This window comes from Schistocerca gregaria, chromosome 2 (genome assembly GCF_023897955.1).
Source record: "Schistocerca gregaria isolate iqSchGreg1 chromosome 2, iqSchGreg1.2, whole genome shotgun sequence".
NCBI classification, from domain to species: domain Eukaryota; kingdom Metazoa; phylum Arthropoda; class Insecta; order Orthoptera; family Acrididae; genus Schistocerca; species Schistocerca gregaria.
The window spans coordinates 650,375,936-650,389,582 of record NC_064921.1 but is presented as its reverse complement, the minus strand read 5'-3'; the positions used below and the strand labels follow the sequence as shown (position 1 = coordinate 650,389,582).

The following is a 13,647-nucleotide window of genomic DNA, read 5'->3' as shown; positions in this document are numbered from 1 at the left end:
TTAATGTAGATTTTCTCTCAGAAAACTCTACCTATCTAAGCATTAAAAATTTTATGAACAGCTACAACCTAGACCTAATGGTCAACACTCCAACCAGGATAACAAATCACAGTACCGCTTGTCTGGATCAAGTAGCAAGCAATATAAATTGTACTCTATCTTCTGTTAAACTAGGATTTTCAGACCACAATGCATTAATTATGCAGGTCTGGTTGCAAAATAACAGTCACGAACACAATAAAATCACTGGACAAGATCAAATTCCATGCTTCCTCCTTCATAATTGCAGTAACTTTATCAGTAAACCCCTAGTCCACATAATAAACTTCTCATTCCTGAATGGTGCATTTCCTGGTATGCTCAAAATTGCAAAAATTATACCTGTCCACAAAAAATGAAGCAAAGAGGATCACAGTAGTTATTGGCCCACTGCACTGCTTTCAACTTTTAGTAAAGTATTTGAATATATAATGGCCACCATAATCATGTCCTTTCTAGACAAAGAAAATATCCTGTCACCTGCTCATTTTGGCTTCCAAAGTAAGAAAGCTACAATTGATGCAATATAAGAATTTCTATATCATGCACTGGAGCTTGTAGTCAAGAAACTCCCAGCCATAGGTATCTTCCTACATTTAACAAAGGCCTTCAACATGGTTAATCATAGTATACTTTTGCAAAAGATGCATTCCTATGGAATAAGAGGAAATGCCTATGACTGGTTTAAAAGCTATCTGGAAGATCGACAGCAGCATGTTGAATTAAATGAAACTAAGCTCTTAGGTACAGCTAGCACTGTACATTCCTCCATACATACCATAAAGCAAGGCATACCCCAAGCCTCTGTCCCGTGCCCCTTGCTGTTCTTACTTTACATAAATGACCTTCCTCACAGCCTACCAGACACAAAAACCCTTTTGTTTGCTGATGACGCCTCTGTACTCATATCTGTGCCCGAACAAATTCTCCAATCTAATATAGATAGGACCACAGATTAAATAAGTTAATGGCTTCAAAGTAACAGTCTGCTTCTTAATGCAAAAAAGACAATTGGAATAACCTTCCACACTGCCCAAAACAGAAATCCATTACTACCTGTCCACAAAAAAGGAAGCAAAGAGGATCACAGTAGTTATTGGCCCACTGCACTGCTTTCAACTTTTAGTAATAATGTTAAACTTGAAAATGAAATAAAAATTTTTGGGGGTCACTATTACTGATACACTCACATGGGAAAGGCACATCGACGTTACCAGCACAAAACTTAGTAAAACATGCTTCATGATTAGATGAATAAGGAATGTCACTAACACAAGTACCCTAACCACAATGTACCACACACTCTTTCACTCTGTACTTAACTATGGAATCATCTTCTGGGGCCAAAATTCTGAATCAATTAAGATATTCAAACTGCAAAAGAAGATAGTCAGAACAATTATGTTCAAAGAACAAAGAGACACTTGCAAACCATTATTTAAGAAGCTAAATATTTTGCCCCTGCCATGCCAATCCATACTAGAATTATTATTCTTTACCAAAAAAAGTATCAACAAAATTAGCAAAAATCTGGATTACCACGATTATGACACAAGATCAAAAACCTCTCTAAGAATACTTCCCCACTCAACAAAACTGTACAGTGATGGTGTCAAGTGCATGGAAATAAAATTATATAACCATCTTCCAACTTTTATGCAAGAAATCCAAGAAATAAATAAATTCAAACAGATGGTGAAATCTCTTTTAATAAAAGACTGCTTTTATACCATCCAGGAATATTTTGAATCAAAATTGTCTTAGTGCATGATAATGTATCAAAGCTGAATGCTATTAAGTCAATTTTGTCACATCATGTAACAATTCTCTGTAAAGCTGTAACTTTAAGCAACATAATTTGTAGGTAATGTAAAATACTCATTCTTCTGTGTTCTTGTTTACTTTTTTAGACTCCTTAAACTGTATATTTGTATTGAGTTATCCCATATCAGTTGAACAAGCCATTGTACTGATTTGATCTATGGGACAAATAAATAATAAAATAAAATAAAAAAATAAAATTACCTAGCATAAAGCTTACAACACAATAAAACTACTAACAGGCCAAACGTGTTGGCATCCCTCCGCCATTCTCAATATTCACCAACCAGATTCAAACAAACCCATGATTTCAACTGTAATTTCCAGTCATAATAAGTTGTCATGCCTATACTAACAGATCCAACTAGCAATACATATGCAAACTAACCACATCCTCTAACATGCAATTCCAACTCCTCCCCATCCCCACCCCCCTCTTCCACGCAGTTACATCCATGCTGACTTTTACCCTAATCCACTCTCTAACACTCCTCTGTTAACACACTGTGTTCCATAAGTCCCATTATGAAGGAAAACTTTCATGCACATAGGGGTCCAGAAAAATGTAGACAATCTCTGAGAGTCAATAATAATGTAACAAAGTGACGTACCTTCAAAGTTCTTGCATTGGGGGCAGGTTATTTTATGTGTTCAAAGTGACTCCCATTAGCAGCCAAACAACATCAATGCCACTGAGCTGTTGACCGAACTATGGTTTTCAGTGTTGCTGGTATGATACCTGCACAGGATTCCTCAATAGGTTGTCCAGTGTAGCTGGCTTCTGTTGATAAACTTCATTTTCCAGTGTCCCATAGATAGAAGTCAAGAGGTGTAAGGTCTGGAGACTGTGGTAGATACCTATCCACTGTCCAGGAAGATTTCCAGCCAAGTAGGCTCTGACATCTCTGGTAATCAGAAAGAAAAGTAAAATTCAGAGGAGAGAGTAGTGGAAGTTACTCTCTACTTAATAAATAACTCCCATATCCTGAATGCTGTGAAGCAGAAAGTGTACATTCCAATATTGCTGCACACTATGAACAAGTATCACTTGGGTCAAGAGATGGAGTACTACGTGTGGTTTGAAGGCATGCTTTGTGAGGATGAACAGTTTGCAGGTATGGTTATCTGGTCTGACAAGGTGTGATTCAAACTGAGTGGTACTGTAAACTGCCACAACTGCATGGACTCAGCGCCTGAAAATCCTCACATTCACATTGACAAACATTTTAATCTACTGGGTGTTAATTTGAGGTGTGGTCTGTCATCATGTGGTTTGACTGGTCCATTCTTCTTTGAAGATAACGTAACCAGCAAGGTGTATCTTCATATGCTGCAAACTTCCATTTTACCTGACATCCGAGAGTTGTTTGGAAATGAAAGTTTTTTACCTACAACAAGTATGGATCCTAGGCCACTGTTGATACTCTGAAGTATCTGTGTAGAATAAATACACTCCTGCCCTTATTTGCACTGTTCCACAAGATTGGCATAGGATAGTATTAAATGAAAGTGTGCAAAGTGTGCTATTAATCCAGTGTGCAGGTTGTGAGGTCACCATTTCTGCATCTTGATCAATTCAAGAGCAAACACAAAGTTTGGGATGTGTGACAATATGTGGTTAAATAGCTCTGTGCTCAATAATTAATTTTATCCAAGTTAGGAAGAAGGGCAGCATTAGTCATAAATTTTTAATCTGTTTAATGTAGATTGATTTCAGCTACTGTATAGCTATCTTAGTTTTATGGTGGCTTGTTTTTAAGAATGCATCAGTGTTGCAGTCATTAATCAAGAGCCTCCAGGTGTGATCAGTCATGAAACCCTGGCCAGAGAACGTGTACTGATTTTTTCCGGTCATGTGTCAGAAGAATATTGAACATCAATCTGCATGTAGGGAATGTCATCTGAGATTGAGGCGCTCATGAAAGTTATTTTTGAAGTTCATGGCATGGTTTTGTTACTATGATTCAATAATAATCTTTGACAAAACACCAGACAGAATTATAACTCTAATCATTAACTTGTCTGCCAACTGTGTGTAAGTATACAAAGCTACAGTGACACCTGACCATTTATCCTGAATGCTTCACTTTTTTTGTCTGGCAGTGTACTTGTATCATAAGTAAATATTACAGTTGCTGACATCCTGCAATGTCTTGGGTGAATCTGGAATACCATCATGTGTCCCCACTCCATATTTAGTTTTGTTCTTGTTCTTTAATTTGCTAATTTGACTGTTTGTTGTTAAGATAATAATTTGTCCATACAAGCTGAATGCCTCAGCAAGATCACAGAAAATAGCAGCAGAATAATGAAGTTTAATTCTACCATAACTGAGTTTGTGACCCCATAAGTTGCTTTCTCTGTACAGCAGCCTTTTTGAAAGGCAAATGAGATGCTGTTAACACGTAATTCTCAGATGGATAGTTTATTTTCTGCTGTACATTGCCTTTCCCAAAAGTATTGAGAATGCAGACACAAGGGACCTCAGCCAGTAATTAGAGATCATTTGTTTACTTTCATGGCTATACTGGTATTACAGTATTTCAGGAAATACACCTTCATTTGTTGATGGTTACAAAGGCAATTCAAGGGAAAGACTACCAAGTCAGCACAACATTTTGATGCTTTGGTTGTTTTTTGTTATCTCTGGCAAAACTAATAGAGTGTCTACCAAAATAATTCAAACACACCTGCCTTTTAAGCAAATTTTTTTGTCCGTGTACTTCCTTTGTAGATACTGTTAGCAACAGTTTGTTAATTTTAGTAGCCAACAATTTTAATTTAGTACCATCCACTCTTCAGAATTTAATTTTTGTTTTCTTCTTAACATAAGATACCTTGAGTGCAGATGTTAGCCACACTTACAATAACTTCCACTGTAAGTGTCCCTGACCCACTGGAAACAAAACTAGGTTAATGTTGTTCTCAGAATATTTTAAGGAAAGAATTAAGTTTATCAGCTACTTTATATCCTTGACAAAGTTAGTCTCTTTTCTTCATCCTGTAAATAACACAACTGAGTCAGCATTTACAATTCTTTGGTGTTTTACTTTTTACTTATTAGTTACCCTTGATGGATGGGGATACTTCATTGCTGGCATTTGATCTCACATCTATTTCATTAGATAAATAAATTACCAATTCCTACTGCACTACATCAGCCTTTTGTTGGGAGCGTTACTGTGCATTTCACTTCAAAGCTGTACATCAGTAACTCGATGTCTTCTCTTTTAATACAAAACCAGATTAAATCAATATTAATATCTCCATATACAATTAATTCTCAGTCATTTTCACTAATTCCTACTAGTACCCTTCCTAATCACTAAACAAAATATAAAACATTTCCAGTTGAGGTCTGTAGGCTGTCCAAATTGTTATGTTATAGTTTGGAAATCTATGGCACTCAATGAATTGGCCAAAGCTGTACTCATTTAGATCTATGGTTCATGACATTATTCAACTTTTGTTTACATAATCATTCCCTTTTTCTCATATTACACCTGTGGTAATATGATACTAAATTATATCCATTGTTGTACACCTATTTAATTTCTGTGACTTCCAATTTATGTGTTTTTATGAAGCGTGGATCTGTAAAAATATCTTAAGCTTTTTGTATTCCATGCTGTGATGTAGGAAGCTCAGCTTTCTTGTTTAACAAGTTTTCCATATTTTGATTGAGAAGTCCAAATATATTATGATTGCTACACTTTTCATCATCCAAATTCCCATTTTTTATTTCTAAACTTACTGTTGCAAGTGTGTCTTTACTTATTCAGCAACTGTATCTGTTGGAAACATGTTCCCTAAAAAGGCCTACCAAAATTATTAGGAATCCCAAGAACTGCACAGACAGTCATCTGGTTACACTGAATGATTGTGGAAACCAGTCACATTGCTGAAAAATTCAGATGTAGGCTATGCTGTGTTTGAGGTTATGCTTGTATCATACCCATTTGTAATTACAGTCCTCTAACAAACAATTCCTGTAGTTTTCCATTTAAATTTTCAAGAAAGTGCTTCATCCAAGGCTTGTTAGAATTACACAACCATCACATTCGTACAAAAATCATTCCCAGATATGTGCCTGGTATTATCCTCAACTGCATAGTTGGGGCTATGATTCAAACTATTTCTTCCCCACATGAGGACTCTGTCTCTCCTTCCCATATTCTCCTACTGTTTCCTCTTCATAACCATAGCCTAGTCTCCATCAACTTACACCTGTCTCAAATCCCATGTTTCCCTATCATCCACTCTCCCATATTACACTCATTCTCAAATATTGACCCTCCTGCTTCATTAATACATGTCATACACTACCGCCAAATTATCTCCTACCAGCATAAGAACTTTCATTTCAGTGCAAATCCTGCATCATTTTCATCAGTAAACATTAATTATTGTAATCAGTGTCAAAGCATCATTTTAATCACTTTAAAAATCATCTAAATATATTTTTAAAAATAGATTTGAAGCTATTTATATTTGCTGAACTTCTGTCCAACTCCTTAGCTGAGTAGACAGCATGTATGACTGCCCTGCAGCAGGCCTGGGTTCAATTCCCAGTTGGGTGAGAGATTTTCTCCACTTGGGGACTGGGTTTTGTGTTGTCCTCATCATCATTGACACACAAATCACTCAGTGTGGTGTCAAATGAAAAGATTTGCAACTCAGCTAGCAATGCCATTTCAGCTGAAATCATAGTGGCTGAACAACAGCCTTATCCTTGAGAGATGAAGGAATAAAAGAGTAATAAAGGAAAAGATTTGACTTCTTCATGTAAGAAGTATAAACATTAATTTAGGTGATCTGTAGGCCTACAGCACTTCACTGTTTGCTCTAATGTAGCAGTCACCACAGTCCACATTTCACTTATTTCACTTTAGATTTTTATACATGGTCTTCCAATAAGAAGTGTTTTTTACAGAAAAAGAAACTAGGTGCACTAAAAACTGAAAATAAATGTTCTACAGTCAGAAATTTATACCAGCAAAATATTTAACAAAAATTAAAAGTGAGAATATAATTCTGATAAATGAAGGACTAAATGTAGTAGTCCCCAGAACAAACATTAATCCAACTTTTAGCCTTTAGAGATAGTATTCCTTCATTTATAATACAAGGACATAAACATATGAAAATGGCACAGGAAAAATTGAAAACATAATAATAATAATGATAATAACAACAATAATAATAGTTCTATTACAACCTCAGACCAATTTGTGATGTGTTCCATGTATTTTTTTGTTAGTCACTCATTGGTCATAGAACCTGACTGATGCTGAAACAGTTTCATTACATTAATATTTAAACACATTGTTATAGTATTTGGTGTTACAGGCATTTCCTAATTAATAATGATGAAATATCATTTCAGGTTATTATCTACACTTCAAAAGAGAATTTGGTGAGTGGGAGAAGATAAAAATTCCAGCTCATGATATGAGTTTCACTCTAAACAACCTCCAGTGTGGTACAAGACACCAGTTCTATCTTCAAGCATTTAATCAATTGGGACAAAGCTCTCCAACTTCCACAATATCACAGCGAACACAGGGTTCTGGTATGTATTAAATGTACAATGCAATGTAGTCATAAAACCTTACTATTTCTCAACATTTCTAACAAGTAATATGCTACTGTACCGTGCACTGTACAGAAAAAGATCAGGAAATAACAAAACCTCACACACCAAGCCATTTTCAGTAATGTGTATTACTGAGGGGAAAGGGGGGGGGGGGGGCTGAATTTGTGCCCACCATAAAAAAAGTAAAAAATAAATAAAATTTATTAATTGTTCTTGAATTGCATTAAAAACATACTTTTGAAAGATCTTGTGATGCATAACCAGCATCCAGAACCTGAATATTTCTTTTAAACTGTTTTCAAGTTTACTAAGTCTAATTATCTTGAGAAAAATTAGTAGTAAACACTATTACAGTACTATTGAAGTACACTTTACTATAATTAAAAAATATTACAAAACTTGAGGTATTATACAAATAGCTTAGGCACATAACATAGTTTTGTGAGAAGAATTATTCGCCACTTTCTTCAGAATTTACTTCACACATGGAACAGACAACAGTTTTCTTGTTGTGTTTACTGCATGTGTATCTCTTACAATTGTTACAGATTATTGTTATTTTCTTCACTTTGTTGTATTTTTCTGCCTCTGTACAGCTTTCCCTAATGCACAAATGACATCTACCTTTACCTCCATGAGCTTCCTTTGCACCAAAGTTCTCCTTGATTGTTAAATTCTCATTGTTAAATTTTCTGTACTTGTTATCTACATGTGAGGTGGGGAGGGGGGGGCACGTGCATGTGGGAACATGTGTGATTGTGTACACATTCATGCAGAATATTTATAAATGAATGATGTACAACAAAAACTGAAGACATTATTGGACTATTAAAACCATTCATTTTTTTGAATTAAGAAAGCTGCTAATCATCTGCATATTTTCCCACTGTATAAGAAATTCTTGATTTGAGTATTTGACAAAAATAGATTATAGAGTAATATTATGGTTAAAAGTCTGTGCAAATAAGGGAAGTGAGATTGATATTCTTAAGTTGCTTTACCTTATCTACAAGCCTTCTATCTAAATCCACATTTGCGGATGTTACAGTTTTGTAAGGCATTTCAATCCATTCAATTCACCAGAGCTCTGATGGGAGGATTAACCCTGGCATAAATTTTCCATTGACTAAGAAACTAGTGGCTGATCATCATCATATTTTAATACATCATATCATTTCATATCTATGATACATTCTGTAAGCTATGTAATTAATGAAAGAAATTCTTTGAACTTTTCTAAGGAGTGATCCCAAAACAATGGGAAGTGTTATGAAGTCATGTTACAAGTTGCTGTTACATACTGTTTAAAGTTAATCCATGAAATTTACATTAATTTATCACAGCAATAAATCACATTAACATGTTACACTCAGTGTAATAAGAGTTGCATTGTTTGCTTATAAATACACTGCTGGAAAAACAATTAGTATACCTGGATAGATGATGATGAGTTTGATCTTATGATGGCATATGCCACCTGGAGGCAGTAGATGTACTGACAATGGTTTCAGCATCATCTGCCAACAAATAGTGTAGTGGCATAGCCATCAGAGCACCATCTGTGCCTATCCTTTAATAGGAAATGCTCACAGCCAGAAGGCTCAGTGTGCGAAGCAAGCAGGCTGTCGTGTCACAGAGATGCACTCATGCTTCCTATAGGCAACTGAGCAAGTTTCAAAGAGGTCAAATTGTGGCCTTCCAAGTAGTGGGATATCCTTGTGGAGAATTGCCACACAAGCTGGACATGCCACATCAGTTGTGCAATGATGCTGGAGTCTGTGGTCATGTGAACATTCTCACACCTGTAGGTATGGTTCTGGATACCAACACATCATAATGCCTGCCAGTGTCATCATATTGTAAGGGCAGCAGTGGCATATCATACAGCTACCACAACACAGATAAGAGGGCTTGTTAGTGCAGACATGTCAACATGAATTTTTGCAAACTGATTATTAGCAGTGGGACTGTGACCATGCACTCTCTAGCCCATCTTCCACTCACATCACAGCATCAACGTGCATTGCTTGACTGGTGCGGTCAGAGGATCACATGGAAGATGGAATGGCACACCATGGTCTTCACCGATGAAAGCAGATTCTGCCTGCATTCAAGTGATGGTCATTTGCATGTTCAGTGTAGGCCTGGTAAGTGCTGTGTTGTAGAGTGCATTCATCCAAGACACACTAAATCCATCCTAGGTCTTATGATCTGGGATGCTATAAGCTACAACTCTTATTCACACTTAGTATTTCTGGAGGGGACACTAACTGGCACTCAGTACATGTAGAATGTTATTAAATTTGTTCTTCTGCCATTCTTGCAACAGCACAGTGATGTGTTGTTCTGACAGGATAATGCTCACCCACACACTGCCCTTGAAACTCAATGTGCTCTACAAGATGTGCAGCAACTGTTCTGGCAGCATGATCTCCAGGCATGTCTCCAATCAGGCATATGTGGAATTTGGTATGACAAATTTGTGTGACTCATCTACCGACAGTTCTTACAGAACTATGTGAACAGGTTGAGCAGGTGTGGAATAACATATCCGAGGACAGTATTCACCATCTGTATGACTGACTGGATGCCAGAATCAGTGCCTGCATTGCCACCCATGAAGGTTGTAACATGTACTAATATGGGTGATTCTGCATCAGTCAATACCTGTTACCTCAAAACTGCTTGTACTATTGATCTGGAAAGTAATTGTTTCATCAAATCTGTGTGCAGCATTGCACAATAAATCTTGAGTGGACTGGGAACCTCTAAAAGGGTGTACTAATGTTTTTCTGGCAGTGTTTATTTAAGAGAGAGACTGATTTTGTACTGATGTATTATTCGTGTTCTATTTTCCAGAACACTGCCCGTCAAAACTAATATAGTGTTACTCCATCCCAAATAAGTGATAATAGTTACTTAAAACAATCATAATAATCATTGTATATTGCATGTAATGCAAATAGATGAAATCATAATACTGGTACTGACTTTTATCCATTACTATTACTGTGAACATTTGCAGATATACCTAGAGATATCTGCATAAGCACAGCCTTTTATAAACAAAGTAGTTGTTACTGCTGGAATATTCTGATATCTGCATTCAGAACTGCCTCTAATTATGGCTCTGTAAAACAAAAAAAAATAGTTTTTACTGTATAAATGAGAAATTCAGTCACATAAATCAAAACAATGTTTTGTTTTATTTGCAGCTCCAGTTGCACCAAGTATCTTTGACCTCATACATGTCAACTCAACTTCAATTTCCTTAAATGTTACATCATGGGGAGATGGTGGCTGTCCCATAACTTCATTTGTCGTGGAATATAAGTTGAAACATGGAGTGGACTGGACATTAGTCTCAAATAATGTAAAATTTGATCAAACAGAATTTTTGGTGCTTGATCTTAATCCTGAGACTTGGTACACACTGCGGATGACAGCACATAATAGTGCAGGGTCTACAATTCACAAATATGACTTTGTAACCCTTACTCATTCTGGAGGTAATAATATAAGTCAAGATAGCCCATAGTCTCTAAGTAATGATGTTTCATTGAAAATAATCAATGAAAAATTACATTTTATAATTGTAGTATAATAATTGTAAAATAAATATGTTTGTTTAATAAGTTATTCTGGCTACAAAATTAAATTTGCATACTGTCACCATAAATTATTGACAGGTATTCTACAATGAAGCTGAAATGTGCATGCATAAATTTACTATAAGGTATTATAAAATTGAATGGCGTAAATCATTTCATATTTTGATATAAGCTTCAGTGTAAGTCTTCTAAGACATTAATGTCTAAAGGAATCATTATTATGTGGTAAGTCATACATAAGAATTAGATTGTTTATTGTGTGAAAGTATGCATCAAGAATAATATGTGGTGCTCACCCCAGAACAGCTTGTATATAAAAGTTAATTATGGTCTCATAATAAATTAAATAATAGAAGAATTAGATGCAACCAGTCATACAGTTGAATTTTGGGGTCAACAAGTACATAAACAATATTGTCTGAAATGTTAGTAATTATGTAATGTTCTTCCACAGAGATCATTAACAACAAAAGTGAGCAAACACATGTGTGACCACATTGTTTTCCAGGCTGTTACATTGGCCCAGTGGTGGTAGTGAGGTGGGAGGTGGGGATGGGGGCAATTATGTTGATGATGTCAATGAGAGAATCAAGGAGGAGAGGAGGGGCAGGTAGGGATAGAGACAATGGAGTTTAGTAGCTGAGAGGGACATGTGACAAGGCCACAAGGTAGGAATGTGGCACTGACCTGAAAGGCAGGGAAAGTTGCAAGTGACACATAGTGAAGTGGATGAGTCATTTGAGAGGGAGAGAGTGTGGTTGGTAATAAAAGAGGGAGACAGCAGGGATGATGCTGTTGGAGATAATTAATAAAGTGGGAGGTATGAGGCCAGGGCTGGAGATGGGTGCATAACAGAGATGAGCTATGACTGAGGCTGGAAGTGTATGGTCAGAGCTATGCTGTAAGGGACTTCCCATCTGTGTAATTCAGAGATGCTGGTATGAGGGAAGAAGAAGATACAAGATGGCAGTGGGAGCAAGGAGAAGATTCAGATTGCATAGGTTGTAAGGAGGCCTTGAAGTAGACCATATTATACTAAGTGCCATGTTAAGCCTCTCGGTGCCTCTGAGGTGAAGATACTATAAGGGGGAGAGATTTTTTTTAGTATGAAGGCATGACAGTTATTGAAATGGGATAACTACTGGCAGCTGGTTGTCTTTAGATTGGTGGAAGTCTTTGTGGAGGCATCAGTGAGGTGAAAGTCATATGTCCAGGAAGTTGGCACACTTAACAAACAGGTAACAGATAAATTGTGAAGGTTGTGCAGGAAGGCTATAGTGTACTGACCCTGTAGTAAGAATACAAGAACATAAGTACGTCACAGATTTGTTTATATATCTTCCCTCCAAAGGAGAAGCTGTGTGTAAGGTTCTAGTTGTAATTCATAAACCTACCTCTAATTATGAAAACATCTCCTTGTCAAAGGGTGTTTACATTTTTTAATTTGAATTTCATGTGAGCCGGATTTATTTCTAAAACCTATTAGATTTTTGCAGATTTCTTGCATTCCCTGTCCCCTTTTTCTCATCCCCCCTAAAAACATTTTTTCCTTCTTATATTTAACTTTTCACTACTTCCTAATATGCTACCTTTGTTGGTGCAACTTCAAGTTCTGTTGATTACTTTTTGCTACAAATATGACAACATTCTGCATGGGTTATGATGTTACTTCCAACTTTTAAGAAAAGACTCAATTTTACCCATCTATTTCTAGTTCTTTTTGGCAGTCATTGTACCATGACGTATCACTTAACAGTACTGAAGGCACAATATTCAGAGAACTGAGAATAATTTTATGAACATAAGATATTAACACTCTAATTTTCATTTTCCCTATAGTTGTGCCTAGATTACATTCACTTGTTGATATTACTTTCATTGTTGTAGAACAGCATCAGAATTTACTAAACAAATAATTTGATTTATGAAATTTTTATATGTGGAATTCATCTTCACATTTATTTACAGCTATTGTAGCTCCAGAGCTAATAATTCACTCTGGTTATGGGCAAAACAGTATCTTTAGTGATCTTGGAATAATAATACCAACAGGAGCTGCTTTAGTCATCATAGTAGTGTCTGGTGCAGGATTTTTCTTGTATATGAAGAGAAAACAAGAATTATACAATGCAAATAAGTATGGAGGTAAGGAGAAGATTTCATTCTTATAATGTTCAGATGTCTTATAGAAACCTGCATAAAAGACACTTGTAACATTGTTTTGTTTCTCTTAGCTTATATTACGAACATGTCAGCTTAGTATTGTGACCATTAAGGGTAGAGGAAAACAATAAACTTGTAAAAACTATGTCACCAGACATTATAATGAAATTCCTGTTTACATCTCAACAAAATTATGTTGTCTTTAAAGTCTCTTCATGTTCTAAAGATACTAGCATAAATTATTCTCTAGGGATGTAGAACAAATCAGCCATTATAAATTGTTACATTTTGCCTCATTTACTGTCGACTATCATAAATAAAAGTTGATTTATGTAATATTAATAAAAGCTATTTTCTTTACTTTTTGTTTATAAGAGCAGCAAATACATAGTGGATCACAGACTGATGAGAAATACC

The 13,647-nt window shown here is 35.9% G+C and overlaps 1 protein-coding gene across 1 annotated transcript in view; it reads left to right on the top strand.

Moving 5' to 3' along the window:
* The window catches only part of LOC126335918 (Down syndrome cell adhesion molecule-like protein Dscam2), a 166,539-nt gene that overhangs the window by 92,899 nt on the left and 59,993 nt on the right, over positions 1-13,647 (top strand). The window contains exons 15-17 of the mRNA XM_049999391.1: positions 7,247-7,432; positions 10,672-10,965; positions 13,036-13,212. Of these exons, the coding sequence (XP_049855348.1) occupies positions 7,247-7,432; positions 10,672-10,965; positions 13,036-13,212 (657 nt within the window). The remainder of the gene's footprint in view (positions 1-7,246; positions 7,433-10,671; positions 10,966-13,035; positions 13,213-13,647) is intronic.